The sequence below is a fragment of the Alternaria novae-zelandiae genome, assembly GCF_023758075.1.
Source record: "Alternaria novae-zelandiae strain BMP 2774 chromosome Unknown scaffold_24, whole genome shotgun sequence".
In the NCBI taxonomy this organism is placed as follows: domain Eukaryota; kingdom Fungi; phylum Ascomycota; class Dothideomycetes; order Pleosporales; family Pleosporaceae; genus Alternaria; species Alternaria novae-zelandiae.
In genome coordinates, this window is record NW_026056984.1 from 349287 (window position 1) to 368182 (window position 18896).

General features: G+C 53.7%; 3 protein-coding genes across 3 annotated transcripts; 2 read left to right on the plus strand and 1 right to left on the minus strand.

Annotated features, from left to right (window-relative positions):
* Positions 1-531: 531 nt before the first annotated feature.
* Positions 532-3428, minus strand: J4E88_009474 (uncharacterized protein; the record flags this gene model as incomplete). The annotated part of the gene is made up of 4 exons (XM_049403073.1): positions 532-744; positions 802-1467; positions 1516-3363; positions 3417-3428. 4 exons carry the CDS (start codon positions 3426-3428, stop codon positions 532-534), a joined length of 2739 nt encoding a protein of 912 aa, XP_049251201.1.
* A 3238-nt stretch (positions 3429-6666) lies between these two features.
* On the plus strand, positions 6667-7191 carry J4E88_009475 (uncharacterized protein; the record flags this gene model as incomplete). Its single annotated transcript, XM_049403074.1, has 1 exon — positions 6667-7191. The coding sequence occupies one exon, from the start codon at positions 6667-6669 to the stop codon at positions 7189-7191; it is 525 nt and encodes a 174-aa protein (XP_049251202.1).
* A 4793-nt stretch (positions 7192-11984) lies between these two features.
* J4E88_009476 (uncharacterized protein) lies at positions 11985-13792 on the plus strand (the record flags this gene model as incomplete). The annotated part of the gene is made up of 2 exons (XM_049403075.1): positions 11985-12336; positions 12381-13792. The coding sequence occupies 2 exons, from the start codon at positions 11985-11987 to the stop codon at positions 13790-13792; spliced, it is 1764 nt and encodes a 587-aa protein (XP_049251203.1).
* Between the last annotated feature and the right edge of the window lie 5104 nt (positions 13793-18896).

Sequence of the window (18896 nt, forward strand, 5' to 3'; positions counted from 1 at the left end):
TCTTCGCCAAGCGACCCATTCATCTACGAGATCAGTAACCTCTTTCCCATGGTATTCCAACCAGAAACCAGAGACATGTCTGCCCATGTACGCCCGTTGCGAAAAAAACAGATCCCGTCAAGCACCCATTATTTCATGAGGTAATACAGTAGTGGTAAACCATACCCCATCGATGCCATGCCCTTTGCCTGAGCAGATATTTCCCAAGAGGATAAAGATGAGCAGTAGAAGCAAGCAAACAATGACAACAGCCGAATTAAGACTCCAAGCTCTTTTTTGGGGGGTAAAGTGTGTGAAAGCGATACGTTGATTTTCGTGGCCGTTCAATGATGGAACGTGACGGTAATCGTAGTGATATGTAACAATGAAAGGCAAAAGTAATAAGTATGGTATATGGACAGTAGAATGCAGGTATGCCGCCGACCCTGGCAGTCAAGTATGGATGTGTAGAACGGAATGTGTGGCGAGTGACGGGTATCGTTCACGGATTACGAGGCCTATGTGGGCGGTATCTCTGGAGGGCGGGTTGCTCTATAGGACGGTGTCCTCGATGCTGACACCGCCAGTGGCGTTGGCGGCGCTGTACTTGCCATTCGCAAGCGCGCTATGTACGGGTTCGTCGACGGTGGAGTTATTCGTGCTTGGGTGGGAGCTGCTCTGCGGCGACTGCGCAGTGCTGCTGAGAGCGGGTGTGGGCATGGTCGGGGAGTCGATGCGATCGTAGCGGAACATCTTCTTCTCGACCTGGGCATCTGTTAGTCGACTGTCTTGAAGGAAAGGCTAGGTCACGCGACAACTTACCGAGACACATTGCTTGCCGGGAATGACCTTCTTGGCCTTTTCAAGCTCAGGCTTGAGTGCTTGGACGAACTTCTCGTAGTCATCGCGGTTGAGCGTGTCCAGCATCTTTTGGATGACATAGTTGCCGTAGCCGTCCCTGAGAAGGTTCATGACGTTTGACTCGCCTCGCTCGTTCTTGGCAAGAATGACCGATACAAGCTCACGGCGTTGCGCGTCGTCGCTGCATTTCAGGCACTGCTCGACGACATTGCTGGCGAACTTGTGCTTCGAGAACAGGAGGAACTGCGCCTTGATCAAAGCCACGATCTTAGCCCTGTCTTCAGGCAAGCCGTGCTCGATAACATGCTGGGTGACGTAGTTGCCGTATTGGTCGGTGATGAGCTTGGGTCCCTCTGCGTGTAGCTCGTTCAGGATGAATCTCCGTTGTGGCTCCGGCACCTTCTCAAGTAGTCGCTGAACGACACGGCATCCGTATGAGTTGACCGAGAGTACGCCGACGTTGCCTCTGAAAGCCTCGACCACCTTCTGGATGTACTGCATGGGTACCCGGTCGATGACCTTCTGGATGACGTGGTTGCCGTTCTGGTCCTTCACCGTCTTGAGAACGTCCTTCTCGAGTTCTTTGACCATCTCGGCTTGCTGCTCGGTAAGTGCGTGCTCAAGCGCCTGGTGTAGTTAGTATCTATGCTCAAGTCGTGTGGAAGGGGAACCTACCTTTTGAACTACCCTGCAAGCGTACATCTGGTTGGCAAGCGCAAGTACGTGACCCTTCATCTTTGCAACAAGAATCTTCTTTTGGACCTGGTCTCCATGCTCAAAGAACTTCTGAATGACGTAGTTGCCGAAAACGTCCTGCATGAGCTGCAGCGCGTTCTCCTCAAGCTCTCTGAAGACGCTCTCCTTGACTTCGCTGTTGGCTGATTCGAGTTTCTGCTGGATGAAGCGGGAGCCATGTTGATCTCCGGCAAACTCCACCACATGGCCTTTGATGTCGGTAAGCTCCCATCGCTTGCTCTGCTTTTGCTCTCTCTTGAAGTTGGACAGTTCAATGCTCATAGCGCCGAGCCCATCACCGACCTGCTGCTCCCGAGGACCCCTGGGTGGCTGCTGTTGGACAGGTTGCATGGGCTGCATCGAAGGCACGTTCATGTGCTGTGGTATAGCGGAAAGGGGCAGGCCGTTGGGGAGACCATACTGGTACTGGTATGGGTTTTGCAGCTGAGCTGCGGGAAAGAGGTGCTGATACTGTTGCTGGTGGAGTTGGCTGGGAGATATGAAGTTACGCCGTTCCTGTTGCGCCATCTGAAATCCAGCAAGTTTGTTCTGGAGCTGCGTGACGCTGTTGGGATGCGCCAACATTTGCTCGCTAGTATACGGGTTGAGACGGTCGTAGACAGGTGGTGTGCTCATCTGAGAGTAGAACGGACTCTGACGAACGCCAGTACCGTTTGGCACACTCCGACTGTTGTCAAGCTGAGAGGAACGTAGCTGCGAATTGAGCTGGTGGTTGGGATAACCATCTGGGGTGTATGTGCCTGCATTGCTGAAGTTGCCGTCGTCTGCTCTGGAGAGCGCACCGTTCATGTCCTGCCCGGGTGTTGCTGCTGGCGTGAATGCGTTGATGCTAAACGACCTATTCGGTCCCATGCGCGCGTCTTGCTCTTGCTCGTGGCTCAGCCTTCCGAACGTGCCAAACGACTCGCTTTGTATCGATCCGCTTCGTTCTTGGAAGGCGCGGCCACTGGCCATGGAAAAAGACGATGCTTGACGGGGAAGCTGAGAGAGCCTAGGAAAGGCATCTGCTGCCTGACCGAAGGGTGCGGGTTCCGCACCGTGTCGGGACGGAGGCAGACTTCCGTTTTGTGAACCAGCTCCACTGGAGGACGCAAAGTACTCTGAGTTTGCTACGCTCCGGCGGTCTTCGCTTGGGGAGTGGACTGAGCCTGTGTCGGGCCACGATGTGACGCCGGTATCAGGGCGCTGGGATGTGGCATCTGTCTGGCCGAATCCAAAGTTGGTGAAACCAGTGTTGAGTGAGTCGATCTGGTGCGAAGTGAAGGTGGAGGTGGTGGGGTCAAGGAATGGCTTCACCGGTCTCGCGTGTGAGCCTTGGCCTGCCAGCGAGCCCCTCGCAGGAGGGAAGAAGGAAGAGGGCGAGTTGTCGCTGTACTGCTGGACGGGCGCTTGAGCGACAGATCGCTTCCGGGCTGGTGATACGCCGGAGCTCCTGGCATTCGGTATGCTGCCGGATCGATGTTCACCCCAAGCAGGTCGGGCGGTGGGTCTCCATTCGGTCTCTGAGTTGGCTAGGAGGGAACCTGAGCCGGTCTTGCCTTCGACCAAGTCTGCGGAGGCACCGTTCTCTGGGCGCGGGTCAGCGTTGCACTTGTCATAATTCAACAGTGGCATACCTCGGGGACGCGAGTTGTCTCTGCCAGCGGAGCCAAGCCCAAATGAGCCGATGGAGTTGTTCCAGATAGTCTTTCCCCACGGGGATGCGTGCGAGCGCTCAGCGTCTGTGCCGTTGAGCGAGATGCCGTTGGAGTAGTCGCGCGGTCGAGTCTGGAGCAAGTGTCAGTATGCCATGCTGCATGCATAGGGAAGTGGCTACCCACATTGGCGGACATGACTGCCATGTTACGGCTGGAATCACCGGGCGTGCTGTTCATTTACAGGCGAGAGTGACGTTATTAGGCAGCGGAGAATATAGTGCAGTCCGGTGGAGGATGCGCGGGGTGGCTTATGCGTGCGCGAGTGCGAGGGTCGGACTAGGCTCAGGCGTCAGCGCAGACAGGGCAGGTGCGGGGGCAGAGAATACGGACGCTCTTTCCAGCCGGTATAGTGAGGGACTATGAATATATTGTGCGGCGGCGTGGTGCACACGGATGCGGCGGCGAACAAAGAGAGGTGGTCGCGGACGTCCGAGGGAGGAGGCCGTGGGTGCGGGCGAGGTATGCAGGTCCGGGTGGGTGATTCGTCTTTCTAGGCACAGTTCATGCTAGTCTTGAAGCAATGATGTTGCGCGCCAGGCGGGGGACGCATACGGGTGCGATGACCAAATGCAGCGGCGGGGAGTGCAAGGGCGGGAGGCAGGGCACGAATGCAGCGGTGCGGGAGGAGGATATAGATAATGGGCGGGCGTGCGGGCGGTGGGCGTGTGTGTGTGGGCAGGCCGGGCGCGCGAGTTTGGTAGCGGGCGCAGAGGTTTCGGGGCGCAGCCTGAGGGAGAGGGTTGCGCCAGCTGTGGGTTCGGAAGATGTGTTTTTGGTGATGAAGATGCGACTGCCCTGGAGGATAGGATCGGCAACTAAGGGCAACTAAAGCACTGGGGAAACGCTAAGGCTCAGGTTGCACCGAAAGCGTCGCCTAGAGGTCTTCGTGTGCTTGGATGCAGGCCAGGCTTGGGGAGAGGGTCGAAGGTGCGATTGGAATCCAAGGTATGATCTCCCTAAGAACAAATATCTTCCGTTTTCTTTCCTCTTGCGCCCACCGGCTGCAATGCGCTCGCGTGTGCCAAGAGCGAGTCAGGGACGATGCGGCAACGGAATCCGGACGATCCTCTGTGATGCGAGGTGTCGTTATGGCAGCCTGAGACACTCCCCATGCATGGATAGGAGACCCTCAGCATTATCTACAGGCCCGTCGTGTTTCACCACCACCCTGCCGCCACGTCCAAGCGCACCCTCTGCTACGTCTTCACCCTCCTGCATGCCAGTGTTTGCCGTCGGGACAAGATTCTTGGTAGCCACAAGACGTCGGTAGCCAACCCACGCCCACCATGTGTTGCCCTCGTCGACTTTTCTGCGATGACCAATTGACCTCTGTCTGCTTACTTGGAGCGAATTGGTCGACCTCGATGCAGCCTGAGTGACATGCATGGACATGAGGAGCTCGTCGACGTGATTGCCTGGAGGCACAGCAGACGATGCACGGCAACCACGGTCGCACTCGCTGTGGGTTTGATCGATGAAGAAAAGCCTTCTCACGCTCGTGACCTAGACCATCCATGGATTGTCCTCGCTGCCAACACTCCCTGCAAATATAACGCCTCCTAGCTGCGGGTTTGCGCTGCAAGGCTGCAAGTCGGATGCGAGGCGTCCAGTGAGCCTCCCATCTCCGCTCTGTGTTCATAGCTGTGCTGCGCTGGCGGGCCAACAGGCAGAGCAAACTGCTGCAATCGCCAAGTACTTTCTTCGTGATAAAGTTCCTCCTCTGACTGTGTTCGTCATGGAGCTTCACATCTACACCGCTCCTGTTGCGTTGACTGGTGTTACACACGATAAGCCACCGTTGATCGCCGTGAGGTCACGATGGAACACCATCCAGTGCCATGTAGCTGTCTGAGAAGAGCCGGTGACAGCATTTCCCCTCAATCGCAGACAGTTCATCGCTTCTAGAAGACGATATGCGACAGCCCCAGAGTCAAGGGGTCACTTGGCGTCAGGCAAACGGGAAGGCATCAAACGTCCCGAAGGCTCAAACGCAGGGCCTGACGATGAGATGTTTAACGGCGGGGACAGGAACCGAGTGGGCGCAGTGGAGAAGCCAAGTGCCGGCCTGGCTGCATCCGTAGGCCCATGACGAATTCCCTCGTGTCACTTGCGCGCTGCTGACGACTGCGACATTGTGGGTGGAGCGGGAGCCTTATGCCAACTTTGCGGTGATGAAGGGCTGCTTCAAGGCTTTGTCGAACGCAAGAGAGACGTGCCTGAGGAGGCTCGAGTTCCATCACCACACGGTGCTCCCTGCGCCAGCCTTGGAAGTGGTCCACAAATCCATCGTTCATTACGCGCGTTGCTGTGGCATGTGCTATCGACCAGCATAATCCTGCATCGCTCCGCACTCGGGCAAGACGTTCGTCTCAGCCAGCGCTGTCAACTCGTCTCCACGCCGTTGTCACAATCAGTCTAAAACACGTCGCGTCTCGTACTCGATAAGCTTAACGCAACATCCAGATTGGCGTCGTGAGGGTGACAGTACATAGTCTGGGGCGGTCGCCTCAACCGAAGCGCAATAGGAGTACGTGCTGGCCACGATCCACTGGCGATCCACACCGGAGAGTCTCGACCTCTGGCTAAATCCTACCCCCGTCATTCGTTATTACCGCCCCTTGCATATCAGAAAATACTCCACGCGCTATAACCGTTGTTTGTTTTGCTCTGTTTGCGGCGACGGCGTTTTTACTTTGGCTCGGGTTTGGGAACCATCGCAGAAGGACGACCCTGATTGTTGTGGTCTCGTGCGGCAGCGGCGGGGAGATCGCTGGCGCCAGCGAAGCCAAAAATAAGATCGAGAGGATGAGCGTGCTACCGTCATCTTATTGTGCCTCACGGACGCGGCTTAGCGTGGGCGGCTTCCTCTCCTAAACTAGGTAAAGAGGAAGGTGCGCGCCTTAGTGCCGATCGCTGATTCGCTATCAGTGCATCGTACCTGCATTTTGCATTGGTGACCGCAAGGCGGTTCAAAATAACGTTGGTTCCCATCTCGACCTCCTTGCTCACCTCCTCCACGGTCTCGCCCACCTTCACTCATTCTTCCCCTCGTCGACTTATCGCTTCACTCTTTCAGCGATATCTCGCATTACGCTCTTTCCCACCTTGTGTCTCTCGTTCTCTATCAATTCACCAGCTTGCGAACCGACGGTGCTATCAGGTGCGTATCCGCTTGTTCCCGTTGGCGTCCGTCACATTCCGCCAAGCCTCCGCGCGAATGTACAACCACAACACCGAACAGAAGCAATGCGAGCGGGACAATGAGAACTAACATGCAAACAGCAACTACACTCCTTAATCAACACTACCAACCTCAGAGTTATCTGCACGCCATCGACACGCCCTAACGAAACACAATACCACCCATATCATAATGATGAACATCAACCTTATCAAGCGCAGCGAGGATGGCAGCCTTAGCTCTACCCACCTCGCCCTGCTCGTTACCCTCATGATGCTCGTTCTCCTCGGCATGCTATGCATAGGAGGCCTCATGTTCCTCCGCAGCGTCCGCAGAGGCAGGAAACAAGCCCAGACCGACCCAGAACTCCCCGTCTACGAGAAGCGCCAGTCAAATGTCAACCGCCTAACAATCACCGCGATGCCGTACAAGGGCCGCGAATCTGTCATCACCTACTCGGAAAAGCAAAACCTCATGGACAGCCCTACCAGCCCGGTACCCGAGATCCGCATCACCTTCCCCGACGAGGTCGACGAGTCCGGCAAGCAACAATCGGGTCGCGTGGTCGTCGTTCGCGTTGGAGACCACAGTGTCGGACTGGAGCCTGTACAAGAGGACCTCCCAGCCTACCAGCGCGACGCATCAGACCGCTTCGACTCGCTCGACCTGGATCGCATGGGCGGACTGAAGGAGAAGGACGACAAATACTACTCATGAATCTCATGACCCGAACTCTCAACACCCGGCTAGACTGCTGCTACGGAAAGTCTAGCAGCCCGGGCCTCCCAGCCACTTGGCTACGACCGACTACCCTTGATGACGGCAATACCGCGCTGATTGTCAGCTTCTCCGTTCCTGCTGAAGCTGTGGCATAGCCGGCAGGGCACACCATTTATGTATATTCTCGGAGTTGACTGGCCATTTTGCTGTATACCCCCTGATGATTGGCCATCTCTTCAACGAGGTTTCTACACCTCTTACATAACTCTTATTCACTAATGTATGATATACAACTCACTCTCTAGCGACTGCGCAGAGCAGCATGAGAGCCAATACAATCCTTTGTCAAGACATACAAAACGCGTGCATTTGATCGTGATGTACGATAGATGCTGATGAACCAGCGCATGCAGGGTCTTTGGGTATTCTGGTACGAACGGGAAGCATGCAGGCATGATGTCAAGGCTCGTATTACAAGTCCCAAGCACAGCTAGCGACGGGCGCGAGGCGCGTACCTCGATGGCGGATGCATGACATCGGAGGCTCGGCGAAATGGGTGATCCACTTGTGGATGCTTGCGACACATCCTCACTTTTGTAAACAGCGCACCAACTTTCTTCCCATGGATTCTGTCGCTCCTTGAGGCCTCTCCAGCCATTTGAATCCCATCGAATCTCCATTTGGCATTTGCTAAGCGCCAATTGGCCACCCCTCTCTGTCCGTCATGGAGAACGGCGAGGTCTTCACGCCTCTGTCCGACATCACCGCCGGCCGGAGCACCGCGCCCAAAGTTCAGAAGCCGGCGCAACAGCCACAACAGCAGCAGCCGTCGCAAGGTCAGCGGACAGCTGTACACGACCCTGATAAGGCGAAGAGGCTTGGGCAGGTGCACTTCAAGGCTGCTCATGGCATCATTGTCGCTTTCTTTACCTTCATACTGTAGGTTTCTCCATCTCAGCCCTCTCCCGGCTTTCCCCTCAGGACATGCATCGCTAATGGTTACCAGAATACTCCACATCCTCGGTATCTACCTCTTCACCAGCGGCTTCCTTCTCACGCGATTGGTGCTCGACCACAAGTCAGAATGCGCCCTCCCCCCAATCGACTCTGCGAACGCGTACACACCGGGCGACGCGGAAAAGGGGTGCTGGCACCCGAAGACATTCAACAAAGCAGTCGTCATCATCGTCGACGCGCTGCGATATGACTTCACTGTGCCCTTCCCCGAACAATTCGAACCCGTCGATCTCGCTGTCGAAGCCGAGAACCCGTCCCAAGCCCCTCCAATCGCCCCGCGCCATTTCCACAATGCTTTCCCCGTGCTGTACGAGACGGCGAGGAACCAGCCTCAGAACGCGTTCCTCTTGCCCTTCATCGCTGACCCGCCGACGGCCACGATGCAGAGGTTGAAGGGACTCACAACGGGTACTCTGCCTACCTTCATCGATGTGGGCAGCAACTTTGCGGGCCAGGAGATTCTTGAGGATAACTTGATTGGACAATTGAAGAACGCGGGCAAGAGGATGGTTCACCTCGGTGACGACACATGGCACGCTCTTTTCCCGGAGTATTTCGAGCCGAATCTCACGCACGCGTACGATTCGTTCAACGTCTGGGATCTCCACACTGTCGACCATGGCGTGAGTGAGCACATCTTCCCACTTCTGCAGGCTGAGAATGCCGACAAGTGGGATGTCATATTCGGTCACTATCTGGGCGTGGATCATGCTGGACACCGTTACGGACCCGATCACCCTGCCATGGCCGCGAAGTTGAGCGAGATGGACAAGGTCTTCCAGCGCATGATTAGGTCCATCGATGACGACACTCTGTTGGTTGTTATGGGAGATCACGGTATGGACGCAAAGGGTGACCATGGAGGAGAGTCGGATGATGAGATCCAGGCTGCGCTCTGGATGTACTCGAAGAAGGGTGTATTTGGCCGCAGTAACCCTGCCTATGTCAACCCTCCGGCCAACGCAAAGACCCGGCCAGTGGGACAGATCGATCTGGTCCCGACTCTCTCGCTTCTTTTAGGCATGCCCATACCTTTCAACAACCTCGGAAAACCCATCGAGGAAGCTTTCATCGGAAAGGACGGCGCTGACTACAAGAACTTGGCGACTGTCAACCGTCTGACAGCTGCGCAAATCCACAACTACCAGCATGAGTATGCCAAGGTTCGTGGCATTGCTGATAGCGCAAGGGCTTCTTCGCTTGCCCTCTGGAAGAACGCAAATGACGTGTGGAACTCGCTCGGAAAGTCCAAGCCCAACAGTGATGAGATGCGCCAGGCGTATGAGGCTTTCGGTGCCTACCAGCGCGATACGCTCCGCATCTGCCGCGATCTTTGGGCACGATTTGACGTCCCTAGGATGGTCAGCGGTGTCACGGTCTTGGCCGCCAGTCTGATCGTAGTTGCCCTCTACGCTAGGATTCTGCATGGCGATCGTGCCGATGTCACTCCCGTCTTCTTCACCCGAGGCGCCATTGGTCTGGTCCTCGGAGGTATCGTTGGTGTTGGGTTTACTATCTTCATGCCAGTGGACACCAGGTCACACGTCCTTGTCCTCTCCTCTGCTCTCACTGGAATCGTCGGCTGTGCTTCTACATTCTACTCTCTGAGCTACCGCCTGATGCCTCCGATGCCAAATAGCATTTGGGGCTGGACGAGTGTCATCTTCACTCTTGCGCTCTCTGGCGGCTTCGCAGCCAACTCATTCACCATCTGGGAAGACGAGATTCTCCTGTACTTTCTGACCACCTTTGGTGTTCTTGCGCTTATCTCATCCTTCCGCCGGAAGAGTATTTCAGACCGGACTCTGGGCGCTTACCACTCCATCTTGTTCACGATCTTGCTCAGGGTTGCGAGCTTCTCGAGACTGTGCAGAGAAGAGCAGATGCCATACTGCAAGTCTACATACTATGGGTCCGCATTGTCTACTACGTCCGCACCATGGCAACTCGCCATTCCCGTAGCCGCCGCCATCCTCATCCCCACGTTCATCAAGAGCTACTACGACGGCACCAAGAGCTACCAACACTACGCGACCCTTTGGATAGGTCTCGCGCTGCGCTTCGGCCTAATGATGTCCGCCGCATATTGGGCCCTCGACGCAGCCGACGACGGTGAATGGGCCCCCGGTTGGGAAAACATCATCCGCATCACCAAGCGCTTCCTCGCCCAGATCGTCCTCGCCATCAGCATGGCTTTTGGCTACTCAATCTACAACTGGTCCAAGCCCCTCCTCAACGTCATCATCAACAAAGACGGCGGCGTGGACGAGAACGGCGCCCCCAAGGAAGAAGTCATCATCCACGGTTTCGCAAACGTCCACGGCTCGCGCTACGCCCTCCTCATCACCATCTGGTACCTCGCCGTCGCCGTGTTGCAGAAACCCATGGGCGCAGGTGCAATCGGCATCTTAGTCTGGCAACTCTTCTCCCTCTTCGAAATCATCGACACGAACAACCTGCGTCAATCCGCCATCGGCCCCGTCGTCCTCGGCCTCCTCGGCTCCTTCCACTTCTTCAAGACTGGCCACCAAGCCACTCTTTCCTCCATCCAATGGGAATCCGCTTTCATCCCCTTGACCAAGATACGTTACCCATGGACCCCCATCATCGTCATCCTCAACACGTTCGGCGCCCAGATTCTTTGCGCTATTGCGGTACCGGCGTGTGTGCTTTGGAAGGTTAAGCCTCAGAAGAAAGGCCTGCTTAGTGTGGTTACGAAGGCGGTGGCTACGCATGTTTTGTTTTATGCGACTGTTAATCTTGCGACGACGATGTGGGCGGGGCATCTGAGGAGGCATCTTATGCTTTATAGGATTTTTTGCCCGAGGTTTATGGTTGGTGCTGTGGTTCTGTTGGTGGTGGATGTGGTGTTGATTGTTATTGCGCTGTGGGGGACTAGGATGAGTATGTTGAGTACGGCCGAGGTGTTTGGGTTTGGGGGGTAGACGGGTGAGTGGGAAAGAGGTGGGGATTGGGGGGGGGAGGAGAAATGGTAGTTGCATGTTTTAGCGCGGGCTTAGTTGTTGTAGGATTAACATCGCTTGCAGCGTCTTTTCCGTTTTTCCTGTGTTCAATGTAAGAAGCTCATGGAAAGTATCACATGAGCGACTTCCATATTTGTCCCTTTCTCACACCGTCTTCTCGTTCCATCATCTTGGTTCTTGCCGTTCGCTCCTGCTCCTTCCGGGGCCAAACGCGCTGGATTGGCCCAGATTGGCTCCAAGACATACCGCTCTCTTACCTTCCGCCTCTTGTTATCCTCTCGCGGTCCTCCTACCAATACATGGCGAGCGCATTACGTCACTGCGGCCCGGCGTGACGGCGACCCGAAGTAAAGGTAAAGGCAGCCGCCTCAGTCACCGCTGCCGTCGTCTATATCAACGTCTCAGCCTGGATCTCAGTATCTCCTACACCACACTCGGATTGCACTGAAGAGCAACCGTCGTTGCCCACCTCTTTGCGATAAAACTTACGGAGTAACCCTCCACGATAGTTCGATACAGCAGGAAAGTCGACCACAATCGAGCGGAAAGGTATACTCGAACGAGAGAGACAGCAACTACAGTGTAGTAGTGCGCTCTACGAGATTGCGAATCAAAGCGGTGAGTCTTTCTGTCTCCAAACACTTTGAGAGATGTGTATACTGACTGGCGGTGCAGGTCAATACCAAGACGGCGCCGCTCCAAACACTTAACCTATACTTCTAACGATAACTTACCTTATTTCGAACCTACGTCTCACTTCAACGGAAGGACACCCATTACCCCGGTAACATGGCCTCACAACTGCAGCAATCAGCGAGCGTAGCGCCTCGGAATAAACCTTGCGAAGAAAGTCCCTATGGCATCTTCGTCGAGGATGATCTCATCGACGACTCGACCGGCATCGTACCGACAAAGGGACTAGGCATACCGTTAAGCCTCGAGGATCGCTTCCTTAGGCGCCTATCGAAGATGCTAGGCACCGCAGCGAACATACGAGAGGCACCCAACGGCAACGCTACAGATATTTTCTTGACGAGAGACAAAATGTCATCCCGGCCAAACATTGCGCTCGATGAAGGACTACGGAAATTCGTGCGCGAGCTCGAAGAAGGGCTGGCCGCTGTTGCGACGCATCCGTCTGGTATGCTACACCTGACTACAAGCGTCCATGGCTAACATCTCTAGGGGCGCCACTTGATCGCGCATGCTCGGAACTATGGGATGTCATTCTCATTCACAACTATAATAGAGTCGAACAAGTCATACGACGTATACAAGAGGGCTTCGAAGAAAACCAGGATACGTTTGAAGAGCTCGTTACGAGAATGTTCGGCATCGATGACGCTAACGCCAAAGGCTCGATGATTGATCGAGAACTTGGCGATGAAATCATCAGGCTATCTCACGACGTCCATGCTTTCGATGGCTCAATGAGAGATTTGAACAAGCTCGTCCAGTTCGCCTCAACTATGACTAGGGTAAATCACAATCTACGGGATCGGCTACGATACCTCCTAGAGAAGACTTACTTCGCCAACAAGTTGTTCGACCTCATCTGCGCCCTCGGCTTTCCCGAACGTGTCTACTGCACCCTGGTCCGGGCTGCTAGATCTTCGCAGACATTTAGGAAGGTCAACTTCCACTTGAGGCCTCAGTCGCCGGTAAAGAACGTATCTTTCACAACTCCTCTGGCGGTTCCGACGCAACCAAACGCCAGCAAGCCCTCCTCGCCACCTCAAAAAGAGATGTCGAAGCGGAAACAGCGGTACGAAGCGACAGCGACCGAAACAGCAATTGCAGCACCTATCTTACCCTCTCCTCTTCCTCCTCTTCCTCCTCCTCCTCAGCCAGCTCTCACCAGCCTCGGTTCGCTGATGACCGTGGTGCAGCCTTACCTCAATCAAAAGGATCGAGGCCTTGCACTCCATTGCCTGCAGCCCGCAACCAAGCGCGAGACAGCACAACTCGTCGGCACCGTCCTCAGAGAGAGGCTGCTACAGATGCAGACAGCCGCATGGTTCAGTTTCGGCTTCGTGACCGCCAAAGATGAAGAGCAAGAAAGGCAGCTAGCAGGGCTGTACGTCGCAATATTGAAGGAGGCCAAAGACCCCGAAGCCGCATTCCGCGAACTGCAGACTGCCTTGGAAACCAACTCCATCGTCCAGCTTTTCGACAAGTACGAATACAGCCATTTCCGCGACATATTCCACTACCTCAAAACCTTTCTCACCACACCACCACACAAGCGCTCCACTGTCTGGCGCCTACGACAGTTTATTCAAGACCCCGCCGATGACGACCCGCCTGCATGTCTCCAGCGCGACTATGGGTTCAGATTTTGTCGCCAGCGCGAGGAAGTCCTTCGTCTGAAGGAGATCTACGTTAACATCCTGAAGAAGCTGGGCCCGCAGAAGTTGGACATTGCATGTCTGAACGGCCGGTTATCTGAGACGGCGATGAAAGAAGGCGTTCACGTTGATCAGAAGGACAGGCGGTTTCTAAAAAATGACTACGGATCCCCGTTCCTGGGAGTGGACTGTGAAGGTGGTCTGGAGAACTACCGCGGCCCGTTCTACAGGAAGCCGTTGAAGCTTTAGGCGGGGTGTGGGGATGAGTATGGCGTATATGACGCGCACGGCGGCGAGCCCTGAACATCCGCTTGACGAGCTTCTGGAGAAGGGCGTGGAGCGATGGTTACGCTTCTGGCATACCTGCGATGAACGCTGGATGAAGTCTGCATGCATGCACTATTTGGGCGATGGGTTTTGGTGTGGATCTTGCTTTCGGGGTTCTGCGCGATTGTTTGCGATCAATTTACGGAACTGGTAGCCAACAAAAGGCGTTGCGATATACCTATGAGTTCTGGTGCCAGCCGAGGCAGTAGGCTGGACATGACTTGGGCGATCGACTCTTTTGACTTGCTGCTTATCATCTTGATCATCTCAAAAGTCGTGTTTTGCGAGCGGTGAACGGAATATCTGGGACTTCTTCTAGCACCAAAACATGCAGCGGCTGAGGCATGCAATCTACTCATCTTGGAACATACCTCCTCTTGGTCAATCCGTGATATGTTGATGCGCGTTGCTAGACTGAGCATGCTTTTCTGCGTCCTTGTTCTTTGGAATCTGGACTTACTCACTCATTCCCGTCATCGCCGTCAAGAGATTGATGCACGTGACATGGCAGACCGTGGACGCATATATAAACCCCACCTTCGCACCATATCTTCTTCTTCATCATATACCTACTTTCCGGGTCTCTTCTCAAGAACGCACTGCGGCGCATATATGGTGCTTTGTCCAAAAAACGGAGAGTCACGTGTAGCATGTCTGTCTCTCGGTCTTCTTCCTCTTTCCAAAATCATACCTGAATGGCTCGTATGTGCAGAGCAGAGATTTTCTTCTCTTAGTCTTTTCAAAGCGGGCAACCGAAATGACACGCGGGATGGATATATGTTGTCGGAACCACACCAAAAAGTCATGACAATATTGTGGATGTTGCGAAACCCAAAATGGGGAGCTGAGATGCTGATGTGCTCGCCTGGTTTTCTCCTCCCTATATCTACGTCGACTTTGCAACCGGTCTTGTTATCTTACATCCTTCTTTCCCTGGGTCACATTCCAAAAAATCATTAACAGTCACATCATGATCTGCTGGCCTGGTCGACTAAAAGCGAGATATCGACCCGGCATGTTGAGCGCTGTCTCTCCTTCCTTCTCTATTCAAAACTAATCGAGTCACTCGATATGTGAGTGGCTGAAAGAACGTACCAACCAGACCATGTGCTGTGGACTTGCCCGCACGCTGATGCAAAACCTTTTCCAAAACGCTTTTACAGGATGATGATGTGTGCTGTTCCGACTGCGCTGGCTCCACGATATGGTCGAGACTAGTGTTGATGACAGATATAAAGCTTCGATCGGGATTGTGGGAAGTTTGTTGTCACACACTCTTCTTTCTACCTTTTACTAAAATGGGGCGAATTGAGATCTATGTCTGCGCCCAAAACTCAGTTCTGTTCAACCGATGGTTGTCTCGCCCTGCCTTCCAACTCTTACATCAAAATCAACTCGAACAATAACGATGGTGGCACTAAAACCAAGCGCGTTAAGACCCATGTGTGCGTCTGTGGACATGGCGCTGTACTTCCAATGTCAAAAGCAAAGAAAGGAAAAGGCGCATGTCCTGCGCGTCTCGCCTGCGCTGCATCAAAACTCGACAACGAAGAAAATCACGACGAGAGCGTCGGATGCGGTGCTCGAGTATAAAACCCGTCATCTTTCACGCGTTCTCTACTTTCTATATCATCTCGCAGCTGCGGGTGACCGAAACCACTGGCTCACAAAGTGATGTCCTCGTTCCGAATGCTATTGTCAAAATCTTCATGTTCCTGCGCGCTCGCGCGTTCTCTGGATCTTCACCAAAGACGCGCTTCATCATCTGCATGACGCTGTCATCGCGTCTCGAGCCCAAGGGGTCTTTTCGCGAGGGTGCTTTGATTGTTTACATTGGGGGGGGAGATATTCGGTAACGGTGGTTCGTGACACTATCTGCATGACGCTGTCATCGTGTCTCAAAAATAAGAGACAAACGCGTCATTTCTACGAAACATCAGGATGCGAATGTATGGGTTGGCGCTGGGTGTGGCGGTAGTGTTCGCGTTGGGTGCGCGTGGCGACGATGATGATCGGCATCGTGATTGCGGACTGAGGTGTAGCCATGACCAGGTCGCATTCTGAGTCAAAGGCACGCTCTGTCCTTCGTTGTGGAATGAGGAACGTGCCTGTGGGATGGGATTGCGTAATGAGGTCTAGCCATGACTAGGCCCCAGTGTGAGTCAAAGGTGCACTCTGTCCTTCGTTATGGGTTAGGGCTGTGCAATGAGGGATGAGGGTGTGGCATGAGGTTGCGGAACGAGATTGTGACCTCATGGTGGAACCACCGAGGTTGATGACGTAAGCTGTTAGCGTGGTCTCGACACGTCACGTCTCCGACCACCACCGTGGTGCTCTTTCCTTCATCATCGCGTGTGTTGTTCGCCGTTGCGTGGATTATACTGCTCGGTGCTATCGTTTCCAACATACTAGTTTAATATTGCGTATCGTTGGTCTTTGCGGAGGCCGCCTTTCCTTCTACTCTTCACCCACCATCCATGCGCTCGGCGCCATCGTCGCCACATCAGTTCCAGCGCATGAATACCCTTGTATCGTTTTTTTGTATTTTCATATTTTCGTCTAGCTATGTACACGTCCGCATTCTCCAATCCCATCATTAACCCTCCGATACTATAAACACGCCCGCTGTGGGAAAACTCGCTCTCACAACCATCGCAAACCACCGACCTGATACCGAAACGCCCACGCTATAAACACGTAATGATAAACAAAGCCTTTCCAGAAAGCCTATCCGATATACCGACCGCAATGAGCAAAGGAAAGAGAACGGACGACCTTGTCCGTCCGTAAACCATTGTTCCGTAAACAGAGAAGCAATTGAATCTCCACATGCCAAGCAAGAAACAACGCGCACGCAAGGAATGAATAACACCGCCGGCAATCCCTTTATACCATCTCCGATTCCACGTACTATGTACCATGCATCTTAACCTTAGGTACCGCGTCCCCTCCCGCGCCCCCTCCCTCTAGAATTTCCGCCTCTACCTCTACTTACAGGGTTAGGATGGGCGGATCCTTGGCTGTAGCCTCGTCCACCACCCGCTGCAGGTGCTATACTATGTTGTGGTGTACCGGTGGGTGCTGGGGGAATACCTTGGTGTCTACCACCCGCTGCAGATGTTATAGTATGTTGTGGTGTGCCGGTGGGTGCTTGTAGAACACCTCCGTATCCGCTGGTGGGTGCTGGTGCATTAACTCGTGGTGTATGTGAACTATCATGATGAGGGGCTGTAGAATGTGGCGGATGTGGCTGTGGCGGTGGAAATCCAGATTGCAGAGCACTGTTGGCTACTCTCGTATTAAGTGCGCTCCACGAGCTGAAAGAGGCACCACTGTGGCCGCTTGCGGGTGTTTTTCCCCACGCTTTTGCGGTTCCGGGATAATTCGATGGTGGGTTCACCGGATTTTCATTGCGAGAATAATTCTGAGGTTGATTTTCAGGATCATCGAGAATTTTCGCCAGTTCGGCGACAGGGTCCCAAGGGCTTTCCTGGCGACTGGCCCTACCAGAAGTACCTTGAGGTGGCGGTTGTGTAGAATACCCTACATGTTGATTCCCAAGCTGTTGTGTTGACGATGCTTGTCTTGTTTGTAGAGTACCTGATTGCGTAGCCCCGACACCGCCCGTAGTACCTTGCATGACGCTGCGCACTACATCTGGATTCATCTCGCTTAGTAGATCTCCATTGGTGAAAAGCCGGATAGATGCTGGGGTTGGATAAATATAGGCACCACGCTCCTTCCCTCTAGAGCTAGCGACTCCTGGAATGTAGAGATCTCCAGGGGGTGGCCCTTGCCAAACCGCGTGGCAAGTTTTCGTGAGCATGGTGTGAAGTTCGGCTTCCGTATTTCTTTTCGCTCGGATACCATTTACACGGGCTAAATCGAACTTGAGTCTCCAAAGGGCGACCCAAAAGGTTGCGAAATGTCGAATAAAGTCCATTTTCACCTGTCCCACTATCCAAGGATTTGCAGCAACGATTTCCCCAGCCCGTTCTTCTCCGTTTTTAGTTTCTCTCCTTATATCGCTTGGATAGGGTTCGCCGGCGCGGTTGGTCGACATAGTGATTGACTAGGTATACGTTGGGATATCTTCGTGTTCGAGTGTTCGAGTGTTCGAGCGTGCGAGTGTTCGATTAGTTCGAGAGTATATGAGTAAGCTACTGGCCGGCAGTAGATTGTTGGAGCTTTGATACAACGTTGGAATGGTGGAAGTAGTAGTTGTAGTTGTTGTTGGTGGTCTGCAGAAGGAAAAGTACAGCACGTCTAACTATTTATATCTAGCAGTGACAAACGCCCTCGGCCTTCATGAATCGCATGTGACTCCATCTTGGTGACTTTCTCCTCTTGACTTCTTGTATGTGACTCTCGATATTTGACTCATTACGTGACAATACCAGAGTTCACGAAGAGCTACTCGAACAATGGCTATTGTCTGTGACGCGATTGTTCGCCGTCGAAAGCCGTGCGATTCACGTTATGCTGCTGAGAGACCGGTATTTCCGCTTGTTAGGCACAAACAAGCGATGCGCAGGCCTTCATGCCGTTCGGGCGTATGAACCACAGCTCACATGAAAATCTAAATATTGACAATATTCGCAAACAAAAGTCTCGAGGCAGTGTGCGCGTGCAGAACCCGCGCTATATGTGCGTAAATTTAAAGGTATTGGGAAGACTTGCGCGACTTCCCTAGGATGTGCGACAAGTTTCGATCGAGAGATAAGAACAGTTACGCAACACAAACATCGAAGAGGGAGAGTCGGGATCGATATTGAAAAGATATGTAGAATGTTGTAGATTACAGTACATGCCAAGAATCAGTAATGACTAGCCAGCTACCTATGCCGCTCCGCAATGTCCATTGCAAAGCCGCTTGTCTTGTATAAACCCATGAAACACCGCTGCATATCCGACTGTACATATAACACCGCTGAAGAACTTCAAGAATACACAACGCTTAACTATCATGTGTACATCGACTAAAACCCTGGCTCTGAGACTTTTCATGCAAGCCGGCCATGCACCT